Genomic DNA, 20,167 nt, shown 5'->3' on the forward strand with positions numbered 1-20,167 from the left:
TTTGTGAATCCTACCCATTCTTAACATTACCAATTATGTACAGAGTGACTGCACAACTGTACTTTCTTAAAAGGAAAAAGGAAAACTTAAAACAAGTTTTTTTGTCTTCCAAAGAAATGAAATAAACATGTCAGTAGGGCTGCATTCCCCCTGGAAGCTCCAGGGGAAAATGTTTCCTTGCCTTTTCCAACTTCTAGAAGCTATCTGCATTCCTTGGTAGTCCTCCATATTTAAAAGGCATCACTTGAACTTCTGTTTCTATTGTCACACCTTTCTCTCTGACTCTGGCACTTTTGAATCCCTCTTATAAGAGCCTTGTAAATACATGTGGCCCCCCAGGATAATTTACAATCATCCCCCATCTCAAGATCCTTAACTTAATCGTAGAGCAAAATCCCTTTGGCCAAGTAAGGCAACATATTTACAGATCCCTGAGTTTAGGACACGGACATCTTTTGGGGGCAGCACCATTCTATAAACCACAAGTTTCAATTTCTCCACTCTTTAGCAAAATTTGCTATTGTCCATCCTTTTTTATTAAGCAATCCCTGGGTGTTAAGTCGTTTTCATTTGCATTTCCCTGAGGGCAAATGACGCTGAAATCTTTTCATGGGCTGATTGGCCATTTATATGTATACCTTCTTTAGGGAAAATGTCTATTCAATTACTTGCCCATTTTTAAAATTGTGTTGTCTTTTTATTGTGGAGCATACATAAATTCTTCGTATATTCTAGACATGAAACCCTTTTCTGATATACAATTTGCAAATATTTTCTCCCATTGAGTGTCTTCTCATTTTCTAGATAGTGTCCTTTGAAGCAAAAAAGTTTTCAATTTTAATGAAGTCCAATTTATCCATTTTTTTCTTTAGTTGCTTTATATTCTTTCATATCTAAGAATCCATTTCCTAATCCAAGATGATAAAGATTTACACCTTTATTTTCTTTCTTTCTCTTTCTCTCTTTTTTATTTTTTGGCCTTAGGCATGGTCTTTATTCACTTGGACATTGTACAAATATTCCAATTTTCTTTTGCTGAAAAAAGTATAAAAATAGTTTTATATAGGAATCCATTCGTTACTGCAAATCTTCCTAAATCTCTGCAAATGGCTCTAAATGAGGGTAAATGAATGAACAAGAGGGAGACCTAGGGGGCAGGGAGAGGTTGGGCCAATCCTCAGGCACTTACCCAGATTCCTGCTAAAGACGTCTCTGTTCCTTCCTTGTTAGCACCCACCACCACCACCACCCACAGGTTCTCAGGGCTAAGGGCCCAGCAGCAAAGGGCATTTGAAAAGATCTAGGAGGAGCTGTAGAGTCAAAAGGAGGGGGAGAAGTGAAGTCTAAAGGTGGTGCAACAAATACCCAGTTCCATCCCTCCTGGGAGTGGGAGGATCTGGCAGGCACAGAACAGTAGGGCTGGACAAGGTGCCCTGTGGGGTGATGGTGGGTCTTCGGTTCTGTGCCACTGAGTGGCAGTCAAGCCTGGGTTCTGGGAGGACTGGGGGAGAGCAAGAAGGCCCCAGAGAAAAAGAGGCAAACACCTTGGCTCCGCAGTGGACAGGGCTGAGCCTCTTTCCTCTGCTTTCCTAGCATAGTACAGATGCTGGCGCAGGAGTGGGAGTTGTGGCCACAGCTCTGCAGTGAGGGAAGGCTGGGTCTGTGGCTCTCAAGTTAGGAAGAAGTAGTGTTGGGGAGGACTCCAGGCAGCCCCCAGGTCAGACAATCTGTGTCTCAGCCACATAGGGCATGTCTTTGTCAGTTCAAGATTGAGATCAGTCACATCGCAGTCACATCACAGACACCTTTACTTTTGTCCAAGTTATAGATGGAATTGTGGTCTTCAGGGGTGAAGAAAGGTGGAGGAGGGGGGCAAACACTTCTGAGGACATCAGCTCCTTCAGCAGCTCTGAAGCTCATGCACCCTCAGGTGGGACTGAAGATTTCTGAAAGCTTTTTGGGAAGTTCCAGAACCCCTGTAGGGTCTGCCCTGATGGACTCAAAGGAAGTAGAAGGGTTGGGTCCAGGTGAGCTATTGCTGCTGCTGCTGCTGCTGCTGCTGCTGCTGCTGCTGCTATTGTCCAGCGGGGCAGAGGATTCAGTCTCATGCTGTAGGGTCCAGCGGGACGAAACTGAGTTCACCGTTGTCCTTATATCAGTTCCAGAGCCACCACTCATTGCAATCTCAGCTGTTGGACCAGCCACCCACTAGGCTTCAGTGCTGCCAGGAACAGGGCTGAGAGTGGCCACCTGAGCACTGTTTGGGTGAGAGGCATCTTGGTGCTAGGTCAGGGCAGGCTGGGGCAGAGGTAGGGGGCTAGAGCCAGCAAGGGGGATCAGGAAAAGATCTGCAGGTGGCAGCACTGGCACCACCATGGGCAGTGAGCTCCGCGCCTCCTTGTTCACCAGCAGCACCTCAATGGGGCCACTCACATTTTTCAGATGCTTCTGGTACTTGAAATCTGGTACCTGAATCTGGTACTTTTCCCACTGAGACCCTCTGGGATGGGCACCTGGAGGTGCTACTACTGCCTGGCAGGAGGATGTCTCAGCAAAACATCTGCAGGTGTTCTCATGAGTGACACAGGCCAAGCCGCTGTTCTGCCCTGTCCTCTGTGAACCTCCAGTTGCTCTGCTGCACCCATCTTGTGCTTGTCCAGTTCTTGCTCCTGCTACTGCAGGTCCCTGACATCTGTCTTGAGCTCAATCAGCTTTTATGTTTCTATACAATTTCCAGGGTATTGCAGCCAGGTCCCACACACTTTCACTGGATGCTATTCTTAGATTTTTTTCTGGATCAGCCCTACCTTTCAGCACACTGGTAATGTCATACACCTGGCACAGAGGCTGTCAGCTACCAGCTTGATGTCAAGCATGGCCTCCTGCAGAAGTGACATAAATTTGGTGGTAAGAAGTCCCAAGCTCTTCTAGAGCTGTCTTGGGGTGCCTAGGGGCATCGGCACCTGTGGCCCAGCCTCTGCCATTGTGCCTGCCTGCTGACTTCTCTCAAGCCAGGCCAGACCAGCACCCGACATTTTCTTCAAAGAATCTTATAATTTCAGCTCCTACATTTAGGCCCCTGGTCCCTTTTGAATTAACCTTTCATATTGTTTAAGACAGGGGATCCAACTTCATTCTTTTGTATATGGATATCCAGCTGTCCCAGTGTCATTTGTTGAATAGATTATCTTTTGCTCCATTGTATTGCCTTTGCTCCTTGGTCTAAAATCAGTTGACTAGGGGCGCCTGCGTGGCTCAGTCAGCTAAGCGTCTGCCTTCAGCTCAGGTCATGAGCTCAGGGTCCTGGAATCAAGCACCTGCTTTGGGCTCCGCTCTCAGCAGGGAGTCTGCTTCTCCCTCTCCCTCTCCCTCTGCCCCTCCCCCCCACTCTCTCTCTCAAATAAATAAATAAAATCTTTAAAAATAAAATCAGTTGACTATATTTATGTAGGTTTATTTCTGGGCTCTGTATTCTGTCTACTCTGTATTGTCTATTCTTTTGCCAATTCTCACTGTCTCTATTACTGTAGCTTTATACCAAGTCTTGAAGTTAGGTAGTGTCAGTCCTCCTACTGTTTTTCAATACTGTGTGGGCTATCTGGGTCTTTTGCCTCTCCATATAAACTTTATTTTTTTAATGCCTGATTGATTTTAACAAAAGTTTATTCTGAAATGTACAACAGCATCTAAGACAACACTTCATTCTAGCTATAGGTGGCAACAGATACTATGACAGGGAATCGAGATGTTTAAACAGGAGTGGAATTAAGGATCACCATTGCCTCAGGCACAAGGAACAGCTTACTTTTGTCGGATTTCTTAATTCCACCTGTGGCCAGGAGGGCCCTCCCCCACAGCCTTCACTTTTAGCTCCTCGGGTTTCTTCTGCTCCTTTTTCTGTTTCTGATTCAATGCCCTATCTTTCTCTTCTATCTGCTTGGCCCGCTTCTTGGCCTGCTTCAGGGACTTCTTCTTGCCACCTTCCACCTACCACCCCTTCCACAGACCCTGCCACCGGAAGCCTCTCCATATAAACTTTAGAATCGGTTTGCCAATATCCACAAATAACTTGCTAGGATTTTGATTGGGATTGCACTCAATCTGTAGAGCAAGCTGAGAAGAACTGACATCCAGACAATATTAAGTCTTCCTATACATGAATATGGAATATCTTTCCATCTAGTTCTTTGATTGCTTTTATCAGAGTTTTGTTGTTTTCCTCATATGGATCTTGTATGTACTTTGTTAGATTAATACCTAATTTTTTCATTTTGGGGATGCTAATAAAAATAGTATTGTGTTTTAAATTTCAAATCCCATTTGTTCATTGCCAGTATATAGGAATGCAGTTGTCTTTTGTGTATTAACTTCTATCCTGCATTTCAGCTACAATTGCTAATTAGTTCCAGGAGTTTTTGGGTTTGTTTTTGGGGATTTTTTGTAGATGCTTTCACATTTTTTATGTAGATGATCATGTCATCTGGAACAAACAATTTTATTTCTTCCTCCCCAATCTGTATGCTTTTAGTTCCCTCTCATTTGATTGCATTAACTAGGACTTCCAGTGCAATGTTAAAAAGCAGCGGTGAGAGGGGACATCTTTGCCTTTTTCCTGACCTTAAAAGGAAAGCTTCAAGTTTCTCACCCTTAATATGATGTTAACAGTAGGCTTTTTGTAGATAGTCTTTATCAAGTTGAGGAAGTTCCCCTCTTTCATTTCTGATATTAATAATCTGTCTCCTCTCTTTTTAATTAGTTAGCCTTGAGTCTTAACAATTAACGATCTTTTCAAAGAATCATCTTTTGGTTTCATTGATTTTCTCAACTGATTTCCTGTTTTCAATTTCATTGACTTCTGTTCTAATTTTTGTTACTTCTTTCTTCTGCCTACTTTGGATTTAATTAGCTCTTTTTTTTTCTAATTTCCTAACATGGAAGCTTAGATGATTGATTTTAGATCTTTCTTCTTTTCTAATACATGCATTCCATGCTGTAAATTTCCTCTAATGGCTGCTTTCACTGTATCCACAACTTTTGACAAATTGTGTTTTCAATTAGTTCAAAATATTTTTAAGTTTCTTTTGAGAGTTCTTTTTGCACTGTGTTACTTAGAAGTGTGTTGTTTAATCTGAGTATTTTGGAATTTTTCAGCTCTCTGTTATTGATTTCTAGTTTATTTTCATTGTGGTTTGAGAGCAGACATTGTATGATTTCTATTCTTTTAAATTTGATAAGGGGTTTTTTTGTCCCTAAATGTGGTCTATTTTGATGAACGTTCCATGTGAGCTTAAGAAGAATATATATTTTATTGTTATATGAAGTAGGCTATACATGTCCCGCATTCCCGTTGACTGATGGAGTTGCTGAGTTCAACCATGTCCTTATTGACTTTCTGCCTACCCAATCTGTCCATTTCCGAGAGTTGCTGAAGTCTCCAACTATTAGTGGACTCATCTATATCTCCTTGCAATTCTGTCAGTTTTTGCCTCATGTATTTTGATGCTCTATTCTCAGACACATACATGTTAATGATTGTTATGTCTTCTTGGAGAATTGACCACCTTATCAATATGTAATGTCCCTCTTTATCCCTAATAACTTTCCTTGGTCTGAATTTGGCTCTGTCCGAATATACCTACTCCTACTGTTCGGATTACTGTTAGAATGGTATCTTTCTTCATCCACTTACTTTTAATCTTTATATGTCTTTATATATAAAGTAGGTTCCATGTAGACAACATTTAGTTGGGTCTTGTCTCTTGATCCACTCGGACAATCTCTGTTTTAGTTGGTGCATTTAGAGCACTGATATTCAAAATTATTGTTGATACAGCTGGATTCATATCTATCATATATATTACTGTTTTCTATTTGTTGCCCTTGTTCTTTGTTGGTATTTTTGTCTTCCATTATTTTTCTGTCTTTTGTGGGTTTTTTAAAAGATTCTATTTTCTTTCTTTTTTTTTTTTTTAAGATTTTATTTATTTATTCGACAGAGACAACCAGCGAGAGAGGGAACACAAGCAGGGGGAGTGGGAGAGGAAGAAGCAGGCTCATAGCGGAGGAGCCCGATGTGGGGCTCGATCCCACAACGCCGGGATCACGCCCTGAGCCGAAGGCAGATGCTTAACCGCTGTGCCACCCAGGCGCCCCTAAAAGATTCTATTTTCTAATTTTTAAAAAAAATTATTTATTTATTTGAGAGAGACTGAGAGAGAGTGGTGGCAGCAGAGGGAGAGGGACAAGCAGACTCCATGCTGAGCATGAAGCCCAATGCTGAATCCCATGACCCTGAGGGACACAGGAGTGTAAGAATCAGAGATGTGATGACAGAAGCAGGTGAAAAAGAGAGAGAGACTTGAAAATCCTACATTGCCAATTTTGAATATAAAGGGGCCTCAACCTAAGGAATGCAGGGAGCCTCTAGTAGCTAGAAAACACAAGAAAATGGATTCTCCCCTGCAGTGTCCACAAGGAATGCAACCCTATCGACATCTTGATTTTAACCCCATAAGACTTAATCTTGGAATTTGACCTCCAGAACTATAATAAATTTAATGGTGTTTTAAGCCACTAAATTTGTGGTAATTTGTTACAGCAGCAATCGGAAACTAATTACAAGCACCAAATGGGAGCATGGAATACGAACACAAAATAAGAGTCTGTAAAGACATGACAGTGAAAGAACTCTTATTTTGGATTTGAGAAAACTAGGATCTTTGCTACCTGACATCCTTGTTCATGATATGCAAGTATGGCTACATTAAACCCTGAACAAAGTACCAGTTGTCCCTCCTACCCCCCCAAAAAAGAAAAAAAAAATTTAAAGATTTTATTTATTTATTCATGTGTGAGAGAGAGAGAGGCAGAGGCAGAAGCAGGCTCCCCACAGAGCAGGGAGCCTGACATAGGACTTGATCCCAGGATCCTGAGATCATGACCTGAGCCAAAGGCAGACGCTTAACCGACTGAGCCACCCAGGTGCCCAAAAGAAAATTTTAAAAGAAAAAAAAATAGGGGCACCTGGGTGGCACAGTCAGTTGAGCGACTGAGTCTTGGTTTCAGCTCAGGTCATGATCTCAGGGTTGTGGGATTGAGCCCCGCCCCACATCGGGCTCTGCACTCAGTGTGGTCTGCTAAAGACTCTCTGCCCCTCCCCTCCACTCTCTCAATCTCTCTAAAATAAATAAATAAATCTTAAAATATGTATATATATATATATATATATACATATATACACACACACACACACACATATATATATATAGCGGTATCAACAAACTACATATTGTCATTAACGAAGGTGTATATTCACTCTGTATTGAGTCAATGTGTACTTCTAGATAATTTTATAAACAGGATTCTCTTATTCTGTAAGGAAATAATGGTGGAAGTCATAAAAGAGAGACGGCAAACCCATTTTTAGAATCAATGACATTTCTGGAACATAACTGGATGCAAGCCTGACACATTAGGAAGTCTGCACGGTTTCATATGAGAACAAAATGAAAACAGTAGATTCTAAAAAATTACAGCTGCTACTGAATAGCTAACCACATGGTATCATCAGTAATTTCACTCACCTGGCCATATCTATCAATAAGTTTGTTACGATCAACTATGTAGCACATAATGAACAAATGCCTGGATTTCCTAACATTTCCATAATGGCCTTAAGGAATAATTGCCCGTGGTGCACCTTAACAAAATAATCCTATTAAATAGAATATTGTTATTTGTAAGCAAAAGCCAACCGCTGCATTCAGTGTCAGAAGTAGTACTGTGACAGCTACATCGAGACTGTAGTTCCAAGATTAGTTTGTAAGTAATTCTACTAAGTCACTAAGGCAGATCAATGGAAAAGAAATTCATTTGTGAAGTTCTAGTCTTACAAAATATTTCATAGTTGAAAAATAAGATTTATTTTACTAAATTCCAAACATTTACAGGTAAGGAACTAAAACACATTATGTTCTCTTCAGAATATAAGACTTTATTATCCTCTTCAATTTAGGGTACAACTACATCAGTCTAGATCAGTTTCTTTAGCAAGATTAGACATCTTAAGAATCTTCCATTCTACTTCCTTATACTTTATTGTTCAAAATGCGTAATGTAGTAAATAGGATTAAGTGCGGCTACTACGGAGTGACTTAAACAAGAGACAAGTTACTTCTCTCACATAAAGGCCAGAGGTAGGTAGTTGCAGTGCCTTCTCTGCCAGAACAGCAGCAATCGTCACAGGTTTGGAAGGACATTCACACTCACAGGACCCAATAGGCCTTATGGGACTGAACCCCGCACCAGACTCACTTAACTTCATTGGAAACAGCACAGCAGCATGAGGTTTGTCTCAACAGGAGGCTTTACTCTGGCACCCAGGTGTCAGTTCAGGTGTAAGGAGACAAGATCATCTGGGTGGGTGCAGAAGCCGTGCTGGCTTAGAAACTTCAGGCTTCCCAAGAACCAACATCTCTTGAAATAGTCATGACTGTAGCTTTCAGGAATCTTTGTAATAAGAAACACAGTGCTTGGGGTGCCTGACTGGCTCAGTCAGTAGACCATGTGACTCTTGATATAAGGGTCGTGAATTCAAGCCCCGTGTTGGGCATGGAGCCTACTTAAAAATACAAACAAACAAACTACACGGTACTTAAGTAAGTCCAAAGTCCATATTTTCCAATGGGCATTTATAGCTGTTGTAGTCTCCCTGGTCTAGACACAGTTTACCAATAAGGGGTCTTTATTTATTTAGTTTTTTTAAAGTAGGCTCTGCATACAGTATGGAGCCCAACACAGGACTTGAACTCACGACCCTGAGATCAAGACCTGAGCTGAGATCAAGACTGGGACACTTAGTCAACTAAGCCACCCAGGCACCCCAATAAGGGGTCATTTTTAATCATAAACAATATTGCCTGACATCACAGTTGACATTCCATTATTACCTTCTCTAGTAGATTTCCAGAGCAACAGTGCCAAAAGGTAAACTTGAAACCATTTTACCAGGAAGGAAAAGAAAGATTAACCTTTATTCTTGGCAGTCCAGGGCAGCATCACATCAGGATCCAATCTTCTATCTTGTTGCTCTGCCACTCATGGCTTGTTTCCAAGGTTTCTTTACAGTCCAAAAACCCTCCTGAAGCTCTAGCCGCCACATCCATGTTCCAGCAGGAAAAAAAGAAAAGATGAACTGGCCCATCTCCCTCTATGCCTTAAGTTTAAGGAAACGTTCCAGAAGCATCCATCACTCAACACTTATAATGCCATGGCGCTGGCCAGAACTTAGTCATATGGCCACATATTTACACATATATGGGAACATTGCTAACCTGAATAATTCTGGGATTGTTACAAAAGAAAAAAGAAAAAACAGGTACTGGGTCAGGTAATTAGCAAGATGGGTCAGAGACAGGCTGATGGAAGAAGCAAGAGATTTACTGGCTTTGAAGAGAAGAGGACCATAAGCCAAGGAATGTAGGCAGCCTCTAGAAGCTGGAAATGGCCATCAATGACAGCAAGAAAATGGGACACTGATCCTTCAATGGCAAAGAATTGAAATCTGACAACAACTAAAGGAACAAAGAAACAGAGTCTCCCCAACCCCCAAACTCCAGAAAGGAATGAAGTTCGGCCAACACCTGGATTTTAACCCAGCCTATGTCAGCTGACTTACAAAACTATAAGATAATACACTTGTATCGTTTTAAGCCACTAAGTCTGCAGTAATTTGTGATGGCTGCAATAAAAAACTTACATACTCACCTTAATAAAGCTTCCAATTTAAAGAAATTTAAAGGGCCCCTATAGTCATTTATACCAGATTTTTAAAAATTCAATTCATATCTGGTCCTTAATGACTCTGGTATATTAAATTGTGCTGTAGTCAAAAATCATGTATAGGAACAAAAATAGTAAAATAGTGAACTGAAAGTTACACAATTATTTTATATAAAAACTCCAAAAAGTTCACTACTAGTTATAATGAGAAACATTTCATCTAGGAGTGATTTCCAAGGCAGTGTCTTGAGGTTCCATAAAAACATAACCTTCTGTGTCAGAAGAAGGGGTATCAATAAGAGGACCAGAATTCTCTACTTCCAAGTTCAGTGATTTCCCCTGTTCATAACTCAGGTTTGGATTATCTTTCGTTTGAATCTCTTGCTCTTCCAACTCCAAAGATTTATCTGAGGCTGCAGCTACCACGTCGTCGTCTTCATTTTCATGCAGAAAGCTACAAATCATGTTGGGTCTATAGGAGAAATCATTGTCCTTGATTTGCAGCCATTCCACACCACCTAATGAGGGACGGTGAGGGATAGGAGGACAAACCAGGAAAGGAATATGGAAAAGGAATTTCAGTTACTTACCTATATTTCTCTTTAATTTTTTTTTTTTAAAGTAGGCTCCATGGCCAGTGTGGAGCCAAATGTGGGGCTTGAACTCACAACACTGAGATCAAGACCTGAGCTGAAATCACGAGTCAGACACTCAACCAACTGAGCCACCCAGGCGCCCCTCTCTTTAAATTTTCATCCTATGAATACATGTCAAAATAAAGCCCCAACATAAATCAATGAACATGGTGCCATGACTACTGATAAACAATCACATTATTTCCATCTTACATGGAGACTCTGGAATGCCCATAGTATATGCAACATCAAAATCACTATAAGTGAAATACAGTCAATAATATTGTAGTAACTATATGGTGACTACACTTACGGTGAGCACTTTGTAATATATATAATTATCAAATCACTATGTTGTACACCTGAAACTAATATAATATTGTGTATCAACTATACTTCAATTTAAAAAAATTTTTTTAAGATTTTATTTATTCATTAGAGAGAGAGAGAGAGAGACAGAGAGAGAGTACATAAGCAGGGGGAGGGGCAAAGGGAGAGGGAGAAGCAGACTCCCTGCTGAACAGGGAGCCCAACTTGGGGCTCAATCCCGGGACCCTGAGATCATGACCTGAGCTGAAGGCAGATGCTTAAACTGACGGAGCTACCCAGGTGCTCCCCGAATTAAAATTTTTAAAAAATAATTCAGACCATAAAAAAATCACTAAAACTAATCAACTTCAGTTACTATTCCAAGCCTCTCTTCCACAGTTCAATTCCCAACTCACTGAGATAATCTGAGCTCTCACTGCCACCTCATGCCTCATAGAAAAGTCTTCCAGTTCCCCACAATTTTCTCCTCAGTTTCCATTATAGATGATACTACCCTATCATCTTTCAACTCAACACTCAAGTGCCATTTTGAGTGAACATCTAACTTTGAAATAAGACACCTCTCCAAAAAAAAAAGAAGAAACTTGAAAAAAATTGTTATTCTTTTCATACTTACAGTCACAGCCCTAACCCATCAATGAACCCCCATAATCAAGAACTGTTTCAATAATGCTAGTAATTTGGGGGCACCCAGGTGGCTCAGTAGGTTAAGCGTCCGACTGTTGGTTTTGGCTCAGGTCATGATCTCAGGGTTGTGGGATTGAGCCCTGCATCACGCTCCGTGCTCAGTGGGGAGTCTGCTTGAGATTCTCTCCGTCTCCTTTTCTCTCCCCCTCCACCCTTCCCTGTGTGCACTCTCTCTAAAATAGATAAATAAAATCTTTAAAAAAATGTTAGTCATTTTTCTTTTATCCTTATGACCCCTTCAAATATTTTCAGTGGATCCTCATTAATTTCTATAGCAAGGCTGAGCTATTTACTGTCATCTTCAAAATACCGTTGGATATCTCTAAGACACCGCAACTTATCCTGCCCCCCGTTCACACTTCCAACTGCTCCTATTCCTCACCATAAACTAACTCTTGTGTGACTGCTTATTGAAACATCCTTATGGGGCGCCTGGGTGGCACAGCGGTTAAGTGTCTGCCTTTGGCTCAGGGCGTGATCCCAGAGTTCTGGGATCGAGCCCCACGTCAGGCTCTTCCGCTATGAGCCTGCTTCTTCCTCTCCCACTCCCCCTGCTTGTGTTCCCTCTCTCGCTGGCTGTCTCTCTCACTCTGTCAAATAAATAAATAAAATCTTTAAAAAAAAAAAAAAAGAAAGAAACATCCTTACAGCTGATACCATATCTTCTCATATGTTATTACCATAAAATCTCCTTCTATCAGAAGTTGATTAGTCCTTCTCTAACAGCTTCAACAATTCTTTCATTTTTTTTCCCCCTGCAATAGCATCATTCACCTAGTCACCAGGTTAAAAACCTTGAAGCCATCCTGCATCCTATTCTGTTATTTAGCATGATACGTGGCACATTCCAGATACTTAATTGAATGAAAAGAGTGTTGAGTCACATTCATACATGTGTTTCAATGTGATTTACTTTAGAGTGCAAATTCCCAGAAGGTAAGGACCACATCTCCTTCTATTTTGTTCTGCCTACAGCAGATTGCCATGTTTGGTCACCAGCCTCCAAGACGGTCCCCAAAGATCTTCACCTTCCTGGTATTCATGCCCCTATTTCATCTCCTCCCACAATGAATAGGACATGGCAGAAATGACAGAATGTGACTTCTAAGGCTGGTTCATAAAACATATTGTGGCTTCTACCTTGTTCTCACAGATCACGTGATCTGGAAGAAGCCAGCTGCCATGTCAGGAGGGCACTCGAACAGCACTGTGGTGAGGCGAGGAATGGAGGCCTCCTGCTAAACGCTGGCACAAACCTGCCAAGCATGTGAAGGAGCCATCTTCTTTTTTTTTTTTTTTTTTTTTTTTTAAAGATTTTATTTATTTATTAGACAGAGATAGAAACAGCCAGCGAGAGACGGAACACAAGCAGGGGGAGTGGGAGAGGAAGAAGCAGGCTCATAGCGGAGGAGCCTGATGTGGGGCTCGATCCCATAACGCCAGGATCACGCCCTGAGCTGAAGGCAGACGCTTAACCACTGTGCCACCCAGGCGCCCCTTTTTTTTTTTTTTTTTAAAGATTTTATTTATTTATTAGACAGAGATAGAAACAGCCAGCGAGAGACGGAACACAAGCAGGGGGAGTGGGAGAGGAAGATGGAGCCATCTTCTAGTTAGATTTTCAGGTCACCGTAGTCCAACCAACATGCTGACTGCAACATCAAGAGACATCAAGCCAGAACTGCCTGACTAAGCTGATCCCTAAATTCCTGATTCACGGGAACTGTGGAAAATATTTCTGTTGTTGTCTTTTTAAACCATTAAGTTTAGAGGTAATTTTCCATGCAGCAATACATACCAAACCCAGCCTTGAACGGTTGGCTAACTAATTTATGTGATTAAACAAAATACCCAAATCTTCCCAACGGCCTATTAGATTATTAAAGACTACAGGAAAGGAAATTGTGTAACTTTTTTCTTTAAAAAAGAATATCTAAATAATAGCTAAGCTATGTATCTACCTTTCAAGTTCTTTCTAGAGCTTCGAGTACCTCTTTCTTCCTGTTATTTTCACAGAGTGCTAAAAAGGATAGTTTTGGGATACACATGCTAGGAACAAAGATTTTTTATGTACTTATGTGTAATTGGTACAATCAATTTCTACATGATTAATGTACCTTCAAATGTTTATTCCTTAAAATACAATAAATCAAGCCATAAATATCAAGCCATAACTATTCATCAGTAGAGTCAGGTTAACTGCAGTTTGAAATATGTCTTTGAGCAATGAGATTTTTTTTTCAAATTATGTGAATTTTCTAAAGCTGAAGTATAATTTGAGGGGTGCCTGGGTGGCTTAGTCAGTTAAGTGTCTGACTTTGGCTCAGGTCATGATGTCTAGGTCCTGGGCTCAAGCTCTATGTCATGCTCCCCACTCAGTGGGGAGTCTGCTTCCCCTCTCCTCCTATCTTTGCCCCTCCCCTTGCTTGTCCTCTGTCTCTCTCTCTATCTCAAATGAGTAAATAAAATCTTTAAAAAAAAAATTGAGGGCGCCTGAGTGGCTCAGTTGGTTAAGCGTCTGCCTTCATTTCAGGTCATGATCCCAGGGTCCTGAGATCGAGTCCCACATCAGGCTCCTTGCTCAGCAGGGAGCCTGCTTCTCCCTCTGTCTGCTGCTCCCCCTGCTTGTGCTCTCTCTGTCAAATAAATAAATAAAATCTTAAAATAAATAAATAAATATTTTAAAATTTGAAAAATTTTAAAAATTTAAAAAAATATTTTAAAAATTGAAGTACAATTGACATACAATGTGATGTCAGTTTCAGGTGTACAACATAGTGATTTGAAAAGTCTATACATTATGCTATGCTCACCACAACTGTAGCTACCATCTGTCACTACACAACACTGTTACAACACCACTGACTGTATTCCCTATGCTGTGCCTTTAACTCCCATCACCTACTCATGTACAGCTGGAAGCCTGTATCTCCCACTCCCCTTCAACCATTTTGTCCATCCCACCACTCACTCCCCTCTGGCAGCCACCAGTTTGTTCTCTGTATTTATGCATCTGTTTTTGCTTTTTGTTTATTCGCTTTTTTTTTAATATATTCCACATATAAGTGAAATCGTTTATCTTTCTTTGTCTTACTTCATTTATGAGCAATGAGCTTTTAAACTATCAAGTGATTATTCATTGTTTCTCTCCACAAACATGTGCCTGCTACGGCTGCAAGAAGCACTAGTCTAAAGTCTCTACTTTGGGATGACCAGCAACTGGAGAAGGCTCAGTGGATGCACGTTAAGAATGAAACTGATGTCCAACAACTGTGGTCCCAGAGTCCCTCCCTCACATGTAAAGCCAGCTTCTTCCAGTTATTAGCTTCCTGGGGAAGGTTGCCACCACTGCTGCCAAGTTTCCAGGAGATCCTCCGGGGTTTCACCTTAGAGAATCCAGATCCTGTCATATCCACTTACAAAGAAGTTTCAATTAAAGGGGTGGGGAGGCTGGTGGCTGCTGAATTCCCTAGGGGTTGGAAATCTATCAAGTTTCTTTGACAGCTCCTCACAATGGTTTCCAGTGCAAAGCAGATAAGAAATTTCTTATATGTCACCAGCGCCCTCTGCTACACTAAAGTCCAAATGAAATTTTTGACTTTACCTTTTTTTTTTAAGTAGTCTCCATGCCCAGGGCAGAGCCCAACACGGGGATCGAACTCAACCATGAGATTAAGACCCGAGCTGAGGGATGGCCTGGGTGGCTCAGTCTGTTGGGCATCTGCCTTCAGCTCAGGTCATGACCCCGGGTCCTTGGATCAAGCCCCACATTGGGCTCTCTGATCAGCGGGAGCCTGCTTCTCCCTCTCCCTGCTGCTCCCCCTGCTTGTACTCTCTCTCTGTCAAATAAATAAATAAAATCTTTAAAAAAACAAACAACAACAAAAAAAAACACCTTAAAAAAAAAAAAAGACCCGAGCTGAGATCAAGAGTCGGAAGCTCCACTGACTGAGCCACCCAGGTGCCCCTACAGTTCAAATGAATTTTAAATCTATATCTGGTACTTTTCAGGGAACATTCTCAATTTCCATAAAACATAGTTGTTACTACAAAGTACAAGGAATGTCCTGGCAGCAATGTGTCATTGTCAAAGCCAATAGTAAATCACCTACTTTCAGAGAACTAAGCGAACTAACCTATGCTTTCTTCTCCTTCCTTCTTTTCTGTCAGAAGAGTTCGTGTCATGCTGAGTTTCTTCATTGTATGGCATGTATATTTTAGCACTGTTTTATTACTGCCTTCTGTGTCACCTAGAACAAAAAACGAATTCAATTATTTTACTGCTGATGCCACCAAATAATCACACCAAGCCTCAATAATTCCAGTTCAAAGAGTTAGACTAAACCACTTCCTTTGAGATAGGGTAGTAAGTCCAAAATTTAACTCATCCCTCCTGCTCCCAGCACAGAAGAATGACAGATAAAATACGTCACAATGAAGGCACAACTGGACCCCAAAACAACAAATATCTCCAGAGGACCGGAGCACAAAGCTGGGAGTGAAATTAAAGCTATCTGCCTGCTAGGCTCCGGCCCTGAAGGAGGGATGTGGGACCAGGAATGTGGCCTTACAGGGTAATGAGGTCTCAAATTCTACTACTCGAAATGAAGCACCAAAGTCAGACTTACTACTTGAAGCCAGAGACTGGAGCGATGACATTCTCAGTCATGAAAAAAGGCTGAGAAAAAACCTGCAGCCAACCTGCTGCCTGCGGTTACAGCTTTATAGCAAACTGTGGGCACAGGCAGGAGGGAGGATAAGGCTCTGAGCCGGAGGTGTGAAGCACACTGAAAACTTCCCCACATCACTGACACCACACTTTAGAAAAGATCATACCACCACCTATTAGGCTGAGCCAAATGAAACTGTCCATGTTCAGTTGAAATTGGTCACTTCATATGGCTAAACCTAACACACACTCAGCAATCTAGTAATTCCATTCCTAAGTGTATATCTTAGAGACATTTTTGCATACATGCACAAGGAGACACAAAATACTCATGGCCGCATTTCTGCAGTGAGTTAAAAGCATAGTTCAGATCATGGGCTCTGGACCAGACCACCTGGGTTCAAATCCCGACTCTGTCTCTCGTGTACGACCTTGGGAATGTTATTTACCTCTCTGTGTTTTGGCTTCTTCAAATATAAAATGAAGACAACAATGGTACCTACCTCACAGACTTGTGATGAGGATTAAATGAGTTAACACATGCAGCATTTAGAACAATGCCTGACATATACAAGGCATTCAATAAATTTTCATAGTTACTAATAATTACTGATAAAAATGGAAGCAATCAACATGTTCAGTAACTCGAGAATACACTGTGGTATGGTCACAAATAGAATACTTAGCAACAGGGAAAATAGAATTATACATACCAACATGTATAAATCCCAAAACCTATCCCTACCTGTAAGAAAGATACACAATTTGCTGTAATTTGTATCAAGTGTGAAAGTATACCGAAAAATGCTACTCATTGTTTGTGGATACATATATATGTAATACAAAATCAGGTATAGGAAAGGAAAACATCAAATTCAGGAGCGTAATTATCAAGACAGAGGAAGGGAGTATACACGAGGCGTATCCAAGAGGCGTATACACGAGGCTTCAAATGTATCTGGAATGTTTTTTAACTATCTGGCAAAACGGTAGGATTTGATATAGCTAGAAAATGGGCACATGAGATGTTTAATTTTAATATTTACTGTACAAAAGTAAGTCTGCAATATTTCATAGTAAAAAGATTTGAGTCAACAATATAAGCACTTACCATGTTCAACATTTTCTTCAAATATAGCACAGGTCCCAAGAGTATCTGCAGAAAAAGTGAAGGCAACTTGTTGACAAGTAACTAACTTTCTCTGAAACGCATATAAAAAAAGGAGTTCCATCTATCTGACATCCTCCTACCTTCATACTCTCCAGCAAAGACATAGTTGTCCACTTGCAGAATGGGCCTCTCAGTGTCAATTCCCTGCAACAGAATACAGGATCATTAAAAAATCATCATTAGAAAAAGCCTTGCAGGGCCTCCTGGGTGGCTCAGTTGGTTAAGTGCATCCAACTCTTGATTCTGGCTCAGGGTGGGTCATGAGATCTAGTCCTACCTCGGGCTCTGTGCTGGCCACGGAGTCTGCTTAGAATTCTCTCTCTCCCTCTCCTTCTGCCTCTCCTCCCCCTCTATAAAAAACAAAAAGCCTTGGGGGTTTGGGTGAAATGGGTGAAGGTAGTCAAAAGATACAAACTTTCAGTTATAACATAAGTAAGTCCTGGGGATGTAATGTACAGCATTAATCTACTTAATAATACCATAGTGTACACTTAACAGTTGCTAAGAGAGTAACATCTTAAAAATTATTATAACAGGGTGCCTGGCTAGCTGTCTTTATGTAGAGCATGCAACTCTTGATCTTAGGGTTGTGTGTTCAAGCCCCATGTTGGGCATGGAGCTTACTTAATGGAAAAAAATACTCATTACAAGAAAAAAATTGTAACTATGTAGTGATGGATGTTAACTAGACTTACTGTGGTGATTGTTTCCCAGTAAATACAACTATTATATCATTATGTTGTTCACCTGAAATATAATGTTATATGTCAATTATATCTCAATTAAAACCAAAAAAAGAAAGAGCCTTCAATATGTAACCTTGCTACCAAGGAGAGTGATCTCCAAAACTGGGGAACCTCTGGAGCTTGTCCTAGCAAGTACAAGGTAAGAGCTAAAAATGCTCTGATCACAGCAGTTAAAATCTGAAGAATACTTCATTCATATCCAAATAGCCGGCAGTATTTCAATCAACATCCTCGTCAAGTTAAGGTAAGAACAGAAAAAATTTTGTCAACAGTAGCTCAAAGATTTTAAAGTGATAAAACAGATGGTAACATGACACCACAGCTCAAGTCGACAGGAGAGTGTGAGGTCTTTAAAGTCTTTTCTTAGTAGGCATCTTTCCTCCCTTCTCCAGTTAATCTGTGCGCATATCTAAGAGCCTGTCTTCACTGTTTTCTCTCCCCGCTCACGATCTAAAACAATGTATTTTTTTCTAAATATATAGGTTGATAACAAAATGCTACCTTCTCTAAATTTTTAACTCTCCCCAGGCACACATTCAGACACTCAAGCAGAGTATGGCATTTTCTCCCATAGCCCCTCTGTACTTTTCTATGATTGTCCTTAGAATTCAGTGCTTTGTAAGGAGGAACAGATCTTTGGGGATACGTACTGCACTATTCATTCTTGTTTAAATATAAGAAAATCTACAGAAATCCCCAATTCTAGAAGACTCACCAAAATCTTGCATTTATTTTCACATTTTGATAGAAAGTCTGAATCAAGAATTCCGGACAATTCCACCAGAACCAACTGCTCCTGGTGGAAGAAAGAGGAGTTAACATGCTAGCACGGGAGTGTGCAGGAAGAGGCAGTTATCAAGCGAAGCCAAAAAGTCCCACTGCAGCAATCTCAACCTTTGTGAACACTAGGTCCTGCTTTCAACGAAAGGAAGCAAGCGACGTTACCTAAGGTAACTTCCTCTACTTCCCCATTCCAACTACGGTGTGGCTGCTAGGGCCGAGGCCGGCGCTCCCGGCTCCGCGCGCCCAGAGCTCTCCCTTCCGCCAGCCGCATCCCGACTCGCTGCCCCACACGCCGCCCCCGCCGCGGAGGCCGCAGCTGTGCCACTTACTGCTTCCTCTTCTTCCTCTTCACCGTCCTCCCGGATCCGCTCCTCGGTCGCCGCCATGATTCCGCACCTTTTCGGAACCTCCGAGTCGCTGGCCACGCCCTCCACGGCCGCCATCTTGAGTACGGGCAGCAGCTCCCCTTGTCTGGCTGCTGATCTAGCCCCGCAGACCGCTCCTGCCAGGACGCGAGATGGCCGCTCCCGTGCCCACGTGGAGGTCCGCTCCAGGCCTCCTCCTTGTTCTTTTCCTGAGAGCTGGAGTGCGGCTCTGGTGGCTACCAGCCTGGGTTGGAGGAGAGGGCTGGGGAGGGAGAGAGGATAAGAGGGTGCAAACAAGGAGACCGCTGTGTGAGAGGGAAACGAAGAGGCCTCGCTTTGGCCCGACTCAGCATTTCTTGAAAAGAAATTCTTAATGTCGTGCGAGCACTACTCCTCAATTCAAGTTCTCCTTGAGTCGAGTTAATGTGACATTTCAATGTCACACGTAAGAAGCGCGCACAGAGGGCTTGAGTTTCAGGCCTGCCAGCCTGAGCTCTAAGAGAGGTAGAGAGAGGGACCCAACCAATTATATGCTAATGAGATTGCCGTAGGTGCTGTAAGACAAACGTTGTTAGGGGAATTCCGAGACCTGGGGAAGTGGAGTTTTGAACCGAATTTTCTTAAACTCGTGGGTTTCTCTGATTATAAAATAAATGATCTTTGTATATGAGACAGGATGATCTAGCTCCGAAGAGCATGAGCTTTGGGGTCTGATACTTGTCCAGGTCAGCTGCATTTTTAGCAGCAAGGTCCTAGGCAAGTTGGTTATTGTGAGGACTAAATGACACAATACATGTAAAATAGATTTAGCCCAGCATTTGGCACAGATTAAGCATTTAATGCGTTTTATCTATTAGTGGTAATATACAAAATTTTAGAGTCTTTGTTTTTAAAAAACACTTTCACGTATATCCTTCTAGCTTCTTTCTACACATAAACAATTTTTTTTAAGTGTTAAATGTGTACCTCTTTTTAACTTGCTTTTCTCACTGTATACAGTG

At 41.5% G+C, this 20,167-nt stretch overlaps 1 protein-coding gene and 1 pseudogene across 1 annotated transcript; both read right to left on the minus strand.

The window, feature by feature from the left end:
- Window positions 1–859: 859 nt before the first annotated feature.
- On the minus strand, window positions 860–3,363 carry LOC113264646 (transcription factor E2F4-like; annotated as a pseudogene).
- Window positions 3,364–7,972: 4,609 nt separating this feature from the next.
- Window positions 7,973–19,690, minus strand: GTF3C6 (general transcription factor IIIC subunit 6). The gene is made up of 6 exons (XM_026511636.4): window positions 19,131–19,690; window positions 18,734–18,814; window positions 17,353–17,416; window positions 17,213–17,257; window positions 15,569–15,682; window positions 7,973–10,298 (listed from the first exon to the last, which is right to left on the minus strand). The coding sequence occupies exons 1-6, from the start codon at window positions 19,242–19,244 to the stop codon at window positions 9,997–9,999; spliced, it is 720 nt and encodes a 239-aa protein (XP_026367421.1). The 5' UTR covers window positions 19,245–19,690; the 3' UTR covers window positions 7,973–9,996.
- Between the last annotated feature and the right edge of the window lie 477 nt (window positions 19,691–20,167).

The sequence above is a fragment of the Ursus arctos genome, unplaced genomic scaffold (assembly GCF_023065955.2).
Source record: "Ursus arctos isolate Adak ecotype North America unplaced genomic scaffold, UrsArc2.0 scaffold_13, whole genome shotgun sequence".
In the NCBI taxonomy this organism is placed as follows: domain Eukaryota; kingdom Metazoa; phylum Chordata; class Mammalia; order Carnivora; family Ursidae; genus Ursus; species Ursus arctos.